The sequence below is a fragment of the Symphalangus syndactylus genome, chromosome 6 (assembly GCF_028878055.3).
Source record: "Symphalangus syndactylus isolate Jambi chromosome 6, NHGRI_mSymSyn1-v2.1_pri, whole genome shotgun sequence".
Classification (NCBI taxonomy): Eukaryota; Metazoa; Chordata; class Mammalia; order Primates; family Hylobatidae; genus Symphalangus; species Symphalangus syndactylus.
Genome location: NC_072428.2, coordinates 59,556,228 through 59,574,429, shown reverse-complemented (window position 1 = coordinate 59,574,429; position 18,202 = coordinate 59,556,228). Strand labels below are relative to the sequence as shown.

At 42.7% G+C, this 18,202-nt stretch overlaps 1 protein-coding gene across 1 annotated transcript in view; it reads left to right on the top strand.

The window, feature by feature from the left end:
- Window positions 1-18,202, top strand: part of TENM4 (teneurin transmembrane protein 4) — a 3,069,169-nt gene that overhangs the window by 2,859,583 nt on the left and 191,384 nt on the right. Inside the window, exons 16-18 of the mRNA XM_063641401.1 lie at window positions 1,326-1,496; window positions 8,323-8,537; window positions 10,180-10,390. Coding sequence (XP_063497471.1) covers window positions 1,326-1,496; window positions 8,323-8,537; window positions 10,180-10,390 — 597 coding nt within the window. The remainder of the gene's footprint in view (window positions 1-1,325; window positions 1,497-8,322; window positions 8,538-10,179; window positions 10,391-18,202) is intronic.

Here is an 18,202-nt window from a genome sequence, read left to right as displayed (position 1 = left end):
GCCCAAGCCTGGAATCCTAAAATGGGCTTTAAGCAGATATTTTGTGCAAGATCACAAACATTATTGGAGATGAGCTTCCTAGCCTTCTCAAGCCTGTATATCTCAAGGGACAATGTTCATTCTTTTGCGCCTTACGGTCTCTTTCTAGATTGTTGTACAAGACTTTTTAGCAGTTGCTACCTTGGAAAAGTATCTTTCGAACAGAAATATATGCACATGGCACAAAATGAAAATGTACAACAGGTGTACAGTGAAAAGCAAGTTTCCCTCCTACCCCCCGATCCGTAGTATCTCTATCCTTCACAGGACACAGCTACTGTTACCAGTCTTTCATATTCTACCAGAAATATTTTATACATTTCCAGGAATTTTTAAACCCAAAGGTAGTATATCAAATACACTTCTGCATGTTATACTTTTCTTTCCACAAAAATACATAAAGAACCTCTTTATTCTTTTTAATGGTTGCATCCAATTTCGTTGTGTGGATATTACTTAGTTTTCTTGCCCCTTATCGACGGACTGGTTTCTAATATTTTGCCATAACAAATTATACTGAAGTGAATAACCTTGTATGTACATCATTTAGTACATGTATAAGTATATCTGGAGGAGGAATTTCTAGAATCGGAAGCTTTATGTCCCAGGATAAAGGGTATGTGTATTTTAATGTTGCTAGCTTTTATCAAATTGCCCTCCACAGATTTTGTACATCATATTCTCACACCAGTAAAGTATGGGAATGCTTGCTTTCCATTCTCTGCCAATATAGTGTATTTTCAACCTTTTTTATCTTTGCCAAACCATATGCGAAAAATAGTATTTCAGAGTCTAACTTACATTTCTTTTACTATGAATCATGCCAAGAGTCTTTTCATATGATTATGAGCTATTTGTATTTCTTATTCTGTAAACTGTTCATATCCAATGCCTATTTTCCTACTGAGTTGTTGGACTTTGGTTATTATTTGTATAAGTTATTTTTGCGTTAAGGAAATTAACATTATCATACCAATTGCAGTTTTTCCCCCAGATTGTTATTTATCTTTTGAAGCAAAGACCAAGACCTCCTGAGACTCCCCAATCCTGCCTACTCCCAGTTCCACCAGACTGTGAGCCCCTTGAGGGCAGGGTCTGAACCTTGATCCTCGCTGTCCCCAGTCTCCTTTGCAGGGCTGGCACTACAAGAGCTCCCTTTTGGGGCTACCTGTTGAACTGAACTGAATGCCTGTGTTCCCCCACCCTGCCCACCTTTCCTTTATGGCTTGGGAGTCCCATTTCTGCCTCCAGCAGAAAAAGATGACTTTTCTCATTGCTCACCACAGCCATGCACCTGTTTGGCCTAAACTGGCACCTGCAGCCGATGGAGGGGCAGATGTATGAGATCACGGAGGACACAGCCAGCAGTTGGCCTGTGCCAACCGACGTCTCCCTGTACCCCTCAGGGGGCACTGGCTTAGAGACCCCTGACAGGAAAGGCAAAGGAACCACAGAAGGTAGGGTTGCTGCGTTGTCCGTGTTGTGAGTCCTCTGTGTCTGCCTCTGAGCTGAAGAGCCCTCCATAACGCGCGTGCGTCATGTGCCTGGCTCACAGCTCCATGCTCTGGCGCTCCCTCCATCCTTCTGCACTCCACACCAGCTGCCAAGCTGCCAGTCCACCTGTGTCTTCATCGCAGTTCCTTGTCACTGAGAGTTCGTGGGAGGCTCAGGCAGGGCTCATGGTGCTCAGCAGAATCCCATCCCATGCCTTCAGGGAAGCATTAGGGGCTTCACACTGCTGGGGTGGCCATCTTTGTGTGGGGTGAGAGGAGCTCTTCTGGGCAAACCTCATGGGACAGATGGGCATCTGTGGGAGTGGGGTATGGGGAGGCAGGTAGATGGGGTGTTGTAATGGAAAGATTCTTGGACTCTTGTGGTTTAATAGAAACACCAGTTCAAGTGGTCTGTCATTTACTAACCGTGTGACCTTGAGCAAGTCACTTATTTGCCTGAGCTTCAGTTTCCTCATCTGCAATAATAACGATAATCATTAGTGTTCATATAGCATGTTTGTTTTAAAACTTTTTGTCAAAAGCATTCACATTTAATTCCCACAGAGATCCTGTAAGATAAGTATAATTATTTTATAATTATTCTAGATGTAAAAACTAGAATTGGTGCAAAGGATTACACTAATTAAGTGATTTGGCCAGAGTCACACAGCCAGTAAATGGTAGAGTCTGGGATATGAGCCCAGGTCTGTGACTCCAGGGCTCTTGCTATCTCCATAAGCTTCCCCACCTGACTTACCCCAAGGTTGCAAGGCCCTGAAGGAGATGTGGGTGTGAAATTCTATTGTACAATGAGACATGGATATTGCCTATCAATGATGGAAATGGTGGTGGCATTGGGTTTGCTATTCTTGAATGGGATATCCATAGGCCCATGTTCTGAATGTCTTAGAAATATTTCTAACATGCCATGGACATTGTCAGCCAAGAGTGGCACAGATTCACAAAAATTGGCACCCAGAAAGATGTCTGACCTAATGACCCAGCCTGGTTGTCATTCTGGGTAGTGTGGCGTTCCCTTCTCCTGCACCTGCTATGGCCCGCTTTCTCTATCTGTGACCCTTCAGTCAGCACATTGGCAATAGCTGCCTCTAACTTTCACTGCTTACATCTTCTTTTCTCTCAGTTGACTTTTGGATCATAGCATCTGAGCCTCTCTGCCCTTGCAATAATTTGCCTTCCAGCCACCAGTTTGTTTAACAGGGTGGCATATACTTGGTCAGAGTATCTACTCATGACCTCTGAAATGAGGATCCTGAGGGCCAAAGTCAACTCTTGGCCTCTGGTCATCTTTAAGGGAAGTGGGAACTGGGATCATTTCCACACAGAACCCCTGCCCACTATTTTGAGGGACAAAGCCAGTCCTCTCATTTGCAAAGATTTTACGTCTTAAAATGCTAAATAATGCACACTTTCTTTGCCTCTTAATAGGATATGGAGGGAGGAATCATGAATGGGACCATGGGAAGAGCTCTGGGTTAGAAGTCAGAAGCCCTCAGGTTCAAGTCCAGCTGCAGCCACTGACCTGTGGTATCACCTTAAGCAAATCCCTTGAACACACTTTCTGGGAGTCCTTTTCCTCCTCTTAAAAAGGAGAATATTGAGCTAGATTCTCTCTAAGGTGCATTCTAATTTGTAAGTTCTACATATGAAAATAGTAACGGAATCATGTAAGTAACCAGATGGCTCTTCGGAATGTCACATTGGCTCTGTCCATGGTCCTGCCTTTTGGCTTGTGGGGCCCATGTCAGCTTCTAGTGTCAGATGCCATGGGTTAATACCATAACGTGAAGACTGTCTTTAGATCAGCATGTACAAATGTAGATTTAAAATATGCTTAACCCTCAAGGAACTGGTAAAGGATCTCATTTGGCAAAACGTATTTTCTTCCCTCTATGATCTCTATCAGACATTCTTTAAACAGGAGTCGGATCTATCTGAAATCTCTCACTCTAATGAAATTAGTCTGTGGGTTGTTTAGGTTTTGTTTTGTTTTTGTAAGGAACAGGAGGTGCAGATAAGAGATAAAATAAAATTGCACCAGATTATTGGTTTATTTTAATTGGAGTATTTTTGCTTAAAGGGATTATCTGTCATTACTGATGCAAATGGAAATCCTGTTTGCAAAGGCCTTCAATGCAGCACTGTGCTGCAAAGTGGTCAGCATCAGAAGCAATCACTGTGACAAAAAAAATACATCAGACTGGAAACCAGAGGACAAAGCTTCCTATAGTTTATGTGAGACCACAATGTTCTTCATTTATTTTGCCCTGGTCAAACCAATGTCTACTCAGTTTATGTTTTTCATTGTGATGTTAAAAATGCATTTCCCTAGATATATCTAGGGAGTCCTTAACTCTGATGTGAGCACATATTTCTCGTCCCTTCAGAGGGTATTCAAGAAGACAGCTGATTCCAGAATTAAGATTAGAGTCTCTGCTTCACAATGATGGAGAAAGTAATGTGGTGTGATAGAAAGGGGTAAATGGGCCTTGGAGCCGGACAATATAGGATGTTAATCCTGACCCTGCTTTATACTGGCTCTGTTAACTTATGACACTTACTGCATCTCCCTTGACCTTCCTCATCTGTAGAACAAGGATAACAATATCTATCCATTCAAAGCTTAATGTTGAAGTGGCACTCAACAAATATTAATTCTCTTCTTCTTATCCACTCAAATCCCAAGCCATTCCATATTAGTTACTAAAATCCCAGAAGTCCAGACTAATTAACATTCTCTCCCTGCCACAGATTCTGCAAAGGTTTGAGGTATTTTTGAATATTTTTAAGAATATATATTTCTTATTTATATGAATTAAATATATGAAAATTCAAGAATTGTAAATGTTTATCATGTCTTTGAGAATAACATGAAACTGCAGTTCATACTATGTTTTCCAAATGGCTGTAACCATTCCAGGGTTGTGATGGGACAGAAACCAAATACAGCAGCTTTTCAAACTAAAGCCACAAGAACTTGTGTTACACATTAATGGGGAAGGGAAAAAAACATTGAATAAACAAGCATTTCTGATGGTTGAATTGGTGGGCTTAGGATAGCATTTTCTTCTTTCTGCCGTGAAATAAAAAATTGCCCATTAGTTGGAACCATGCAAATTGCTGTGCGCAGGCTCAGCTGGGCTCTCCAAAATGGAACAGCTTATTTTGATAACCAAATAAATTTCAACCAGTTGCTAAGGAAACTAAAGAATTCTTCATGCAAGTTATTGCATTGAAAAGAACCAAAAAGATGGAGGGAGAGAAAGAACATTAGCTGACTAGGAATTTAGAACCTATATAGATGGATCTCAGTTCAAGAAAGTAAAGGCTGTGATTGAGAAGTGCATGAAATTTCAGTTCTTCCAAATCTTGCTTTTTGACTGAGCTATCCATTTTAGCAATTCATTAAGAAATTTCTTTTATAGACATGATTGCATATTGGCACAGCATTGCTATAGGAAGCCTGAATCTATCTAGCTTTACAAAGCAAAGGACTATTACCAGTAAAATCTGCCCTGTGAAGCCTAATCTTGCTGTAGGGGAGCCCTAATTGTGACCTAAGCTTTTTGCAGTGTTTGTTGTCTCTGGGGCCACCCAGTGATTGTGTAGTGTCCTTCTCATGAATGTCCTGAGACCCTGACTGTTGCCCTTTAACTTTTGGACCTGTTTGTAGGTTCCTAATTCATACAAATGATATTTTTGTACCCTAGGATGCCAGGAAGTTTTTTAATGGGCCTTGAATCTACCTGGTTAAGCTCTGATATTTAGCCTGCTGGGGCTATGAATCCTATTGGACTCTTGCTCTTTAAGAAGGTCAATGCACCCTACCACCACTGAGAATGTCTTTGTAGTGTTTTAATTAATCATTCATCAATTTGATCTCTTCAGAAGCCATATTTTAATAAATAAAGAGGGGTCCCAAAATGGTTTCTTAAGCCTTCTGAACCTCCATATACAGATATTAATGTTGCCGTGAGAATTAACCAAACTGATACACATGAAGGTACCTGCCACTGTGCTTGGAGCTCATCAGGTGGAAGCCAATATGACTAGTAATACTAATACCTCTACCTTTATTGCTATTTCCACCATTAAAATCTATTACTATTTTTATCTTCCAGAGTGTAGGTAGGGATAAGAAGAATTGTATACACAAGACTTTTTGCCTCCAATTGCCTCTAGCCTCTCCTCTCCCTTATGATTCCACCACTGGTGGCTTTTGCTTCATGGTGGAGGATATTTTATATCCTAGTGCTCACAGCTTGGTGCTCAGAATTAAGGACAAAAAGTCTTATAGCATCTAGAAAGTGTAAGGCAGTAAGGATTTTTAACAAGCAAGACGGAAGGCGTTTCACTTTCCCAACCCTCAGCCCAGCCCATGTCATGACTCCTTCCCCTCAGGTAAAGGTGATCAGCAGGCTGTTAGCATTTCCCCCTCAACAGCTCCCAGCCTGTCCCTGTGGTGGGATTTGGAGACCACTGGTGACCAGAGGCCCTCAAAGCCCTGATAGAGGGTATGCCCTAGAGTAGAGTTCACTGTTTTTTTTTTTCTTTCAGCATATACACACTCAAGACAATTTCTCCCTCCCATTCATCCCATCTAGGTGAAATATTAAAGTGCTAGAAAAGTCCCCTTTTGTCACCTTCTCTGGGGTAAGAGCCAACTTATTTATGCATAAGGCCTGCAGACCTCTGACTTATAAGGCTGCAAAACCTAGCTGATACAGTCACTGTCTCCTAAAAATACGCTCATTGAGGGAGAAAATGAACTGTGCAGGGTTATCCGGCAGCATGCGAAAATGGGGGAGCAGTTTTCCATTATTTATTTTCAGACATGGGAATTATTTGAATTCAGACAATTCTCAAATCCCATCAGCTCAGACTGCCACCTACTCACAAAGGAAACACATCCTTGGAACTAGCAGTGTTGCACTTATTTCTTTTTAGTTTCTAGGAGGAAAAGGCTCAGAAGGCATCTGCTTTGTTTCATTCTCCCTCTTAGTTCTGCCTCCCTAGCAAAATTAAAAGCTGATGGCAGACTATTTCCTCCTGGAATATAGAATGGCTGTGGTATTGGGAACCCAAAAATCAGATAAGAAAGAATGTAAATAATTCTCTTCCATCTCAATGCATTGTGAATTTGGGTTCTGTCTTTGAACTTTGTGAATCACAGCGTGGTGGTTTGTGTATCTATATTTTTCAAGGTAAAAGTCTGAAGCACATTCCTTCCATAAAGGAATTCAAAAGCAAACTCTTTCCCATGCTAATGACAGAATACTAGTGGTACTTTTATTGATAGTGCATATTTTAACTTTTTTGTTGGCATATTTTTAATTAAAATAACATTTAACAGTTTGAAGCTAAAAACCTGATGTTTCTGCCTAGGAGTTTATAAGGGAGTGATAACATATGGAGAAGTTTAACATTTAAATTGAATTTTATTATTTAAAACAGTAAAATATTTTATGACTACAACAATGCCCTGCCAGGCTTCGTTTCAGCATCAAATGTGCTTTTTAAGGAGTCTTAACAAAGCTAGGGGGAAAGAAAAACATTTTAATTTCCTATTCCCCAAATGCTGTTTACAAAAAGTTCCAAAGTGTGTTTTCTTTACAAATGAATTCTTGTTCTCTGAAGTGTCTCTTCGAACATCTCTAACATCTCAAAAAAAAAAAAAAAAAAAAACCCTTGGAACCAGGATACCCAGGAAGTCCTTCATAACAACAAATAAAATACAGCCTGTTGACTTGAGGCTGGTCTTTCAGTGTGCTAAGGGTGGTCTTCCTAACATCCCTAGAGTCTCTCCTGTTCCTTCTCAACTCTTCAGGAGGCTGATGTCTGGCAGGAAGTTAGGGTTTGTATTTTTCACATCTGAGTGTGTTTAATTACTAAATAGAGGGAGTTTGATAAGCTGCCTTCCTTCCTTGCATTTGTGGTGCCCCCAGAGAGCTGTCACCCTCCTGATGGGTATAGAAATGGCCAAGAGACTTTACTCATGACACCCCGCATAGATGCTTGGCACAGGGTTGGGAGCCTGGGTGGAATTTCCAAGTATGGCATAGGCTTGGTGTGTGAACTTGGGAAATTCCCTCAGCTTGACCCATTTTAGCACAGAAATTATATTTACCCTCATCCAAAGACAAAGGAACATTTTACAGAAATATTTCCTCTTTTCAGAAGTACCTTTACCTCATCTTCCCCAGCCCCTAACCCTGCCCTAAGCACAACCCCCCATCCACATATCAGCCTCAGAATTTGGCTTCCAATGTATACACAAATTAGTGAACTTTTTAAATACCTTACTCTACCAAGTCATGCTTCCCACCGCTGGGGGACTCATTCTGAGTTGGAAAATTAATAACACTTCATTCCCCCTATCCTTTCTATTTTACCATGAGCCCCTTAACACACCAAATCACAGAGCTATTTTCATGTGACCACAAATGATTATTTTTAGGATCAAAATATATCTTAACAAGCTGTGGAATTATGCAGTAAACAGATGGCCCTTGGGGAGGACCCATACTGCTTTGGAAGAATGCATATTTTTAGCAGAATAATTTGAGCATCGCTGAGGGGAAAAAAAAAGTTCTGGACCTTTTTACTCCTCCATGTGGGGAGGGCCGGGGTGGGGAGAAAGCTGACAGCAGAACATTGTACAGAAGGATGTGAGGCTAAGGAGAGTCCCGGGTGTTCAGATGCCCTGGTTTCTCATTTCCCATGTGGCTAACCAAGATGTCTTTGTCTTCCCTTCCCTGTGTCTTGGTAGGAAAGCCCAGTAGTTTCTTTCCAGAGGACAGTTTCATAGATTCTGGAGAAATTGATGTGGGGAGGCGAGCTTCCCAGAAGATTCCTCCTGGCACTTTCTGGAGATCTCAAGTGTTCATAGACCATCCTGTGCATCTGAAATTCAATGTGTCTCTGGGAAAGGCAGCCCTGGTTGGCATTTATGGCAGAAAAGGCCTCCCTCCTTCACATACACAGGTAAACAGAACCCCATATACCCTGTTGATCTGCATGGGCTCCTACCTCAAATCTTAACCCAAAGTTAAGAAGCCCAATCCAGAGCCTTAAGCCTGAAGGGACATTTATATATTTTATAGCCCATTCATCCATGTACTCCCTCTCAGACCCGCCCTTTCAGATGAGTAAGGTTATATCACTGGGGCTTTTTAAGAGGAAGGAATTCTAGGAAATCTCTTAACAGCCTTTCTGCTATTACTCAGTCTCCTAAGTTAAATTATCCAGGAAATGTGATCTAGAGAAAAAAGCATGCAGTTTAGAAACAGACAGATCTGAGTTTGAATCCTCTTGTTATCAGCATTATAACCTTGGCTCCATCACTTAGCCTCTCAGAGCAAGTTTCCTCATCTATAAGATGCTGATAACAATACCCACTTGGCAGGGCTGTTGTGAAGAATAAAGAGTAACATTTATAAGGCAGCTAGTGCAGGACCTGGCTCAGAATAAATGTTTCTTCCCTAGTCTTTCTCATTCCTTCTCTCCTTCAGGGTTGCACATTGACTCAAACACACGCACACCAGAAACACTGAAAAAACCTCGTCCAGGATGACTGACATATTACCAGTCATGATTAATAAAGAACAGACACTTGTGCAAGGTCCTGCCAGCTCTGGAATTGGAATAATGTAAATCATAGGCATTCATCAGGCATTCCTAGGCCAAATGCAGCCTTCCTAGCCCTAGTAGGTATTTAAGATTTTTAGTTAAAAGACAGGTATGTTTGCTAAAGAAGGAATCACAGGAGAAGAGCCTTGAGACCCTGTTGACTGCAGACTGGTGTGCTAGTCCTGGCCTACGTATCTCCAGACAGTGTTTCATGAAATTGAATAAATATCTTGTTTGGTTTTTAAAGCTAGCTAGCTAGCTAGATAACTACCCAATTTGCTTGCTAATAGGCCAGTAGGACTTAACCACCTACTTGTTAACACAGTGTAGCTGACTTTTCTGGAGTCTCACACAAGCAGTCTCCGATCAATTGGCAATTGTATTTGACACAGCATGTAATTATTGATAGAGTTTTGAGCTAATCTAGTTTAGTTCCCCTAAATTTCCTCCCTGAAACTAGAACATTCAGAAAGAACCATTGACCAAAGGAAAATAGACATAAATCAAATTTTCATTTGCACATGACTGATGTTCCAATCACATCCAATGCTCCAATCCCAGTCCCAGCCACCCGCCTCTGCTCCCCTCTACCACCCCCCGAGATTCTTGTCATGACTTGCATGGAGTTCAACCAGTTGTAAAGTGGCTGTGTTTCTAACCACACACCCGGCATTGAAAAAAAGCATGGTTGTCCTGGTACAGACTCAGCCAGGGGAAGACTCCCCACCAGTACAAAAAGAACTAAAACAAAATGAGACTAAAAAATAATCCTCTAATTATGCCTCACTCACAGGAGAACCAGGAGAATATCAGCATGAAAAAATGGGTCTGGGGAAGAGTGGAGTTGATTGATCAACCTTCCTGCACCCTTAGCCTCTTTGGGCCCTTTTTGCCTCTATTTGTGTTTCCCAGTATCCTCTCCAGGAGAAGCCCCGGGAAGGACGCTGGTGCGTGGTGGAACAGACTCACTGCCAACTGTGCTTTCTTTGTCTTTCAGTTTGACTTTGTGGAGCTGCTGGATGGCAGGAGGCTCCTAACCCAGGAGGCGCGGAGCCTAGAGGGGACCCCGCGCCAGTCTCGGGGAGCTGTGCCCCCCTCCAGCCACGAGACAGGCTTCATCCAGTATTTGGATTCAGGAATCTGGCACCTGGCTTTTTACAATGACGGAAAGGAGTCAGAAGTGGTTTCCTTTCTCACCACTGCCATTGGTAAGGAAGCCGCACCCTCTGGGGGCTGTGGGATATTGTCTCTTCGGGTGGGAGGCCGCATGGAGATTCTGGGACTGACACTGACAAGGGGATATCAGAGCTGTGGATGGCCCTGGAGCTTGGCACGAGACCCTCCTGACTGGGCCTGCTACACAAGGAATCGCCCGCCATTCTGAGCCGGCATCTGAGCCCAGGGCTGTCGCCCGCTGCTTCTCTCCTGCTGTCTGTGGTTGGTGTGCAGTGCATTTCAGGATGGGGGTGGAATTGTGAGACAGGAATCCTGGACAAGCCACACAGAGGCAACATCTCTCTTCTTGGCACTTCTCTCCCACGTATTTGTCTTTAGAGTCTCACTTGGTTCACCTCACTGATTTGTGGTTTGGGTTTTGTTTTGGTTTTCATTCTTTTTTGTTTTGGAGCCAACAACCCCTGGCCAATGAGAAAAGAGGATACAGGCTTGAAGAGAGAGTAAGAACAGCAGTGCAAAAGGCTGGATGAACCATGCCATCAGTCAGAGTGGGGTTTTTTTGAGAATAGAGATGTCCTAATCTCTGACAAAGAGTGGGCCCTGATGTGCTAAATAAATGAGTGCTAGCCGGGCGCGGTGGCTCACGCTTGTAATCCCAGCACTTTGGGAGGCCGAGGCGGGCGGATCACGAGGTCAGGAGATCGAGACCACGGTGAAACCCCGTCTCTACTAAAAAATACAAAAAATTAGCCGGGCGTAGTGGCGGGCGCCTGTAGTCCCAGCTACTCGGAGAGGCTGAGGCAGGAGAATGGCGTGAACCCGGGAGGCGGAGCTTGCGGTGAGCCGAGATCGCGCCACTGCACTCCAGCCTGGGTGACAGAGCGAGACTCCGTCTCAAAATAAATAAATAAATAAATAAGTGCTTAACACCTTCACTGTCCCTCGCAGTGGAAGAGGGCCTCAGCTCCCAGTTCACCCTGAGCCCCTGGGCCAGCTCAGAAGCCTGTGGGTGTCTGGGAAGCCTGGCACCCTATTTAAAGAGTTTCTCTTCTTTACCAATACGTTCATTGCACAGAATGTGTCCACTTCTTAGACTGCCCTAATGTGCTGCAGGACACGATGGTCTTGGTGGCTCGGGTCAGAAAACATTTTTTTCTGAGTTTATATTAGAAGCACTATGACATAGCCTGGAGATAAAAATTCCCTACAGGAAAATAAAAGTTATGGAAGAATATAACTCCATTAAACAGAACACCTGGGAATGGGGTTTCTGCTTAATCGACAGTTCTATGTGGTCTGGAGTTCACCTGAAAACTCTGTCTCAGTCGTTGGCTAGGAGTCTCTCTGACATGGAAAAATGGAGTTTGATAAAAATTTCTGAATCCAGGCTAGGTGTGGTGGCTCATACTATAATCTCAGCACTTTGGGAGGCAGAAGCAGGAGGATTGCTTGAGGCCAGGAGTTCAAGACCTGCCTGGGCAACATAGTAAGATCCTCATTTCTACAAAAAAAATAATAATAATAATAAAATTATCCAGGTGTGATGGTGCATGCCTGCGGTCCCAGCTGCTCAGGAGGCTGAGGTGGGAGGATCCCTTGAGCCCAGGAGATTGAGGTTGCAGTGAGCTATGATCATACTACTGTACTCCAGCCTGGGTGACAGACTGAGACACTGTCTCAAACAAACAAACCCCAAGAAATCTCTGAATCTGGTACTAGGTTTCCAAAACTCTTACAAGACCCTGGTTCTTACTTTTTGTTTTTTAGACCAGGTCTCGCTCTGTTGCCTGGGCTGGAGTGCAGTGACTCAATCACGGCTCACTGCAACTTTGAACTCCTGGGCTCAGGTGATCCTCCTGCCTTGGCCTTCCAAATAGCAGGGACCACAGGCACACACCGCCATGCCAAGCTAATTTTTGTATGTTTTGTAGAGACGAGGTTTCACCACGTTGCCTAGGCTGGTCAAACTCTTGGGCTCAAGTGAGCCAACCACTTTGACTTCCCCAAATGCTGAGGTTACAGGCATGAGCCACCATGCCCAGCCCCTGGTTCTTACTTCTAAACAACAGGAGTCATTTTCAGGCCATTTCCTGCTTACTTGAAATTTTGCCCTTTGTGTTGAGACAGAAATTATCTTCCCATTAAATACAGGGTGTGGCTAAAAAGCTTCTGCTCTAAATACAGGCAGAATGGCAAAATGAAGGAGGTGGAGGCTTTCAGGCAACTAGCTCTGATGTAGAAATTACCACTTTGTACAGTCCTTGTTTTAGAGAGATGTCTGTCTGAGCCGCTGGACTCCAGATGCCTAGAGGGCAGGGGCTTTGACAGGATCTTGTCTGCCTCCTGGCACCCAGCCCAGTGGGGTGCAGTGTCACGCAGTGAATGAGGGAACGAGCTCCCCTGGCAGGATTGGTGACAGCGACTGCCAGGCAGTTGTGGTGCTGTTGGTTTCCTCCCTGGATACCTTCTTGTGAAATGTGGCAAGGATTGTGCTCCATTTTCAGTCTCCAGCACAAACTTGGGTTTTGACCTTGCACAAATCACTTGGGGTTCCCAGCTCTTAGTTTTTCAGGATTCTGGTATTTGAGGCTGCAGCTCAGAGTCACTGGTGACATTAAGGCTAACAGTATAGCCCATTCCCTGTCATCAGAGGCCCCAGTCTGGCCCTCATCCTGTTAGGCTGTCACTTGGCAGGGTTTGGGAGGCTACAGGCCCTGATTCTTTTCTCTCTCTGGATAGGATGGTGACAGTTTAGGGACATGATCATCAAGTCGTGGTGGTGCTTGAGTTACAGCTTCATGGTCTCGTGGCCTGATTTCCCTTAAACATAGTTTACAGAGAAGCATAGAGTAGTGCTTGTTCAAAACTAATTCCTTATTTTTAATAACTTAGCATAAATATGAAAGGATATTAATACAAACCCCAGAAGAAAGCCACTTTTAATTAGGATACACATCTTAGAGGAATAAACTATAGATACAGTGAGGCATCTTTGCCAACCCTTGGCTTGTCAGAGCTTGCTATCCTGTCTTCTCATAATTAGGGAGATGGTCTTGCTTTTCCCTCTGGTTCTGCCATTCTCACCTAAATGTGGACACCTGTCTTCACTTCCTCTTAACCCTGTATTTTAGGGCCAATAGGTCATACTGTGCTTCTCAGACTTGAGTGAACCACCTGAGGGTCTTGATAGAATGCAAATTCTGCTTCAGCAGGTCTAGGTGGACCTTAGATTCAGCATTTCCAACCATCACCCAGTGATACCGAAGCTGCTGTGGACCACATTTTGAGTGGCAAGGGGTTAGATATAGTACTTTACAGATGGTTCTCAAACACTGTTCAATAAAAGAATCACCTGGGAAGCCAGGGGAAAATTCACATTCCTGGGCCTTTTCTCCAGAAAATATAACTCAGTAGGCCTGCAGTAAAGCCCAGGGGATCCTGATTCTGGTGTTCTGTCAAGGAAGCTTTGAAGACAGATGCCCTATGAGAACTACTTTCCATTGCTTCCTTCCCCACTGTCGCATGTTAGCTCTGTGACCAGAGACAGTCATGCCACCTCTCTGAGCCTCATTCTTCTTGTCTGGAAAATGGAACAATAGTACTTTGCAATCCTCATTGTGAAGATTAAACAGAGAAATAGAAAGTGCTTAGCACAGGCTCTGGGCTACCACAAGCACTCAATAAATGGAAGCTGTTTTAATATTCTTTCCCATCCTCTTTCTCCTTCCACTTTTCTCTTGCTGGCTTTTTGACCTGTCTGTCTCCCTTCAAGCTACAGTGATGGTTTAATGAATACTGTTTTTTTTTCGCTAATACAAAAACAGACTGATTCTGATGTTGCTATTAATCCCTCTTTTCCCAAGAGTCCCTGGCATTGAGTCTCAGCTGTCTGTGATCATTACCTGTGAGCTATGAGTTGTAATTTGTCTTGGCAGGTTAATTAAAAGTTTAGGTCTTGTTTTAGTGAAGTCATTATGGTCCCAATATATAATTGTAACTCTTGGGTTTGCTTAACACACAAATTGGAATCTGGCCCTTCCTTCATTATATGTCAAAATGCAGATCTAGAATTTAAGAAGATGAGATGTCAGAATCCAGAGTATTTATGTCTGTTTGTAATTAAGTAACAGGAGAAATAATTGTATTTCACAAATGGCTATATTGTGTACGTTTTTGCTTTTCCCTCCATTTAATGCAATCCAGCTGATGATTTTAAATGAAATGAATTTAACTTTTGCCTTTAAAAAAATCTAAAAGCACTTTACAAACCATACACACAAATATATACGCACAGAGACCTGATGTTGACAGAGCTCCCAGTGAACTAGATGCGTTTACACACACACAACACACACACACACACACACACACACAGAGCACTGAAACCAAGCAAGTTTTAGAATAAAACATGGAAGCTTTTTTCAGAAACAACAGGCTTTCCCTGCAGGTGGAAATCCAGAATCCGAGGGTACTGACCCTGGTCCTGGCTGGGCTGAGGTGGGTTGCCTTGCTGACCCCAGATGCTGAATGAAGGAAGAGAGTGTATATCACTAGCTGAACTATAATTCACTCATTGCAGTTTGCAAAGGGTTTTCACATACATGCTTTAAGACTTGCAGTAATTCCATGAGATGATTATTCTTATTTTAATTATCACCTCCCTATTGCAGATGAGTAAATTAAGATTCAGGATTGTTAAAAGAAAAGTTAGGACATGAATTTGCATCTATCTGACTCCAAAGCTTATGATCCTCCTCCTTTAACAATTTGCCTTCTTCCCAGGATCAAACCCCGTTTTTGGTATCACTTACTTCTGTTTTCCATCTATTCATTCATTCATTCATTCATTCAGCAAATATTTAGAGAACACCTATTGTGTGTTGAGGACCATGCTTAGCTCTCTTTTTTATGTTATTTAGTCTTCACAAGAAGTTTAGACAATAGATGTATTGACCTCAACTTTACAGATGAAGAAATCAAGGCTCAGAAAGCTTGGCTGACTAGCCCAAAGTTAAGGTCAAAGCTAGGATGAAATTTGGTCTCCATATCCCACACTGTCCCCACAATACCACAATCTGTCACTATTTGTCACAGTTACTATTAAATATTTTTTCCATTTTTATTACATGGAATGTAACTTCCCCCTTTTTAACTTGCCTTCAATTATTAATAACCATATTACATCAACCCAAGAAGTTTTCTTGAGAAGTCATTAAGAAGACCATGAGGAAAGTCTCACATCTAAAACTTTAAAAGTAAAAATACCTTTGTATGCATTGCTTGCAACTCAAGACCTAACAAGTTCGTTTTCATTCTTCAGATAGCATCTTATCTTTTCATTTTGGCTGATGTGAAGCATAGAGGACAGATCAGCCTGACATTGTGGCAATGTGAGCCAGACTGGAGCATAACAGAGGCACCCTGCAGTGGATTTAGAAACCTAAAGAAAAGAAATGAGAATTGCTGTTAGAAAATGTAGAGACTGGGAATTTTTATGAGAAACTTGCTCTGGCCTTCCTGGTGCTCATTGAAGAGAAGAGTCATTTTGTTCGTATCCAGGTGGTTACTGTAAATCAGTCTGTTCTTTATGTCCAGGGATTAGAAGCAGATTTAGTTTCTTTCTTCCTTATATTCCTCCTTCCTTCCTTCCTCTTTGCTTTCCATTATCCAGCAAGTATTGAATCCTTGCTCTTTCCCTAGCTGAGGATACAGGGAAGGTATGACATGGTTCCTGGCAAAAGTAGCTCATAGTCCAGATTATGAGAAATGAAAGATTTATATATTAAATAGCTCTAAGCCAAGGAAAAGAGTAAGAACGGTCACTCCTGGAGTCACTGGTCAAAGACCCATGAGGGTCGAAGGAAGGTGAGGACTTGCCTAGCTGGATGGGTCAGGGAGCGCTTTCTGGATGAAGTGACATTCAATTTGGACCTTAAAGAATGGGTGAAATTTTTACATTTAAAAAAGGAAAATGGGAGGGCAGGTGTTAAGGAAATTATTCCAGGTAGTAGGTACTACCAGCATGAGTGAAAGTTCGGTAGGCAGAAAATTAAGAGCTGGCTATAAGGAGTCAGCAGTTCTGTTTGACTAGAGCCCAGGATGCCTTAAAGGGGAGAAATGAGTTATCAAGGAAAGCCTTAAATGCCATGCTAAGCAAAAAGTTTATTCTTTAGGTATTAGGCACTATGGCAGGCTTTTGAGCAAGGGAATAAAATGATTAGAGCTAGAAGATCTATCTGATGAGACCTAGAACAAGAGCTCATGAATTTATGTGGTCAAGGGAGGTTACTGGGTTTGAACTTAGTGACTTCAGAAGAAAGAAAAAAAAAGGAGGGAGGGAAAGAGGGAGTGAAGAAGGACAAAGGACTTGTTCAATGATGCTAGTGGTGTTTTTCATTTGCTTTCCCTACAATCCATTCCTCTTTTGCTCTAGGTATGCCTTGATACTTCACGTAAGTTCCTGTCTTCCAAAGGTCACCAAAATTGGGTCCTTCATGATTTTCCAGAAAACGCTGGCCTGTGCTATTTCTTTGTTTCTCTTACTTTGATTGGGTATTCGCCTCCGAGTGCATTTGCAAAGATCTGGAGAGAAAAATCTCGGACATTTTATACCATAATTTGTGTAAAAACCTACACTACTTCAGTGAAGACACTAAGAAAAATGATTGAGGAGTGATTTTTGGTTTTTAGTAAGCCCCTTCTCTACCTCTCCTTATGTCCCCTTCCTCTGAATTATAAGATATAAATGCAGCAATGAAGAATTGAGGTCTCTTTGTAATAAATTAACCTTCTTTTAAATGACGTTGGCAGCACTTTGTGAAATTTCTAATGGAAACACTTCGTTGGAAAAGCACCCTGTGAATTTACCTCTCCCTGATATAGTGATTTATTTGGAGCAATCTGGTATAAGTGGAATGAAATTGTAGGCCAAGGGAGCTCAAGTCAGCACACTGGAGACAGACTGTGGCCAAAATTCTGTTGAGTGGAAGAGAGCTAGGAGTATCAGAGAACTACATCTGCAGACTCAGAGACTAGCCCTGCCAGTAGCTGTCTCTGCTCACTGAAGGGCAGGGCTCCCCACTGTCCCCACCCCCAGCATCTCTGCTGCCCTTAGGATCTTACCTTCGATTGCTGAACCTTCTGAATCTCTACCTGGAATTGCAAGGTCGAGAAAGAAGAAAAAGTAGCCCAAGGACACTGCAGGAACCAAGCAATAAAGGCTTGTCTCTCTGTGGGAAATACTTAGCAAGGCATTTGGTGTACAGAAAACCAAAATCCCCACTAGAGTAGCATTTAAGTGGAGTTTTGATGTTCTGGTTCATACTTTTTGTCTAGGAGATGGGCTGCTGTTTTTATGCTTGCTACCTCATGGTCATAAAATGGCAGCTATAGTTCCGGGGCTCATGTCTGCATGTCAGGCAGGAAAAATAAGAAAAGATAAGGAAGCAGGAAAGCAGAATTTTTCCTAAAACATTCAGCTTACATTTCTTTGGCAGAGCTGTGTCACTTGGACACTCAGAGCTATAAGAAAGTCTGAAGAAGGGGATATTTTTAGCTTGCTACATCGGTACTCTCAACAAAATTAGGGTTCTCTCAGAGAGAAGGGAAATGAATATGGGGTAGGCACATAGCAGTGTCTGCCACAGACTTCATCAAGTCTGTTTGGTTCAACAAAGACCAACTGAGACCCCCTCTTACTGTGTGCCAGACCCTTGTCTGGACATCCGGTATAGCCAGGAGGCAGACATGGTACTTGGCCTTGAGGTTTCTCATGGGCTAGTAAGTTAGGGTAAGCGAAGCTGAGAAAAAGGAGAAGCTGCCCATGTAATTGAGGTGGAAGGAAA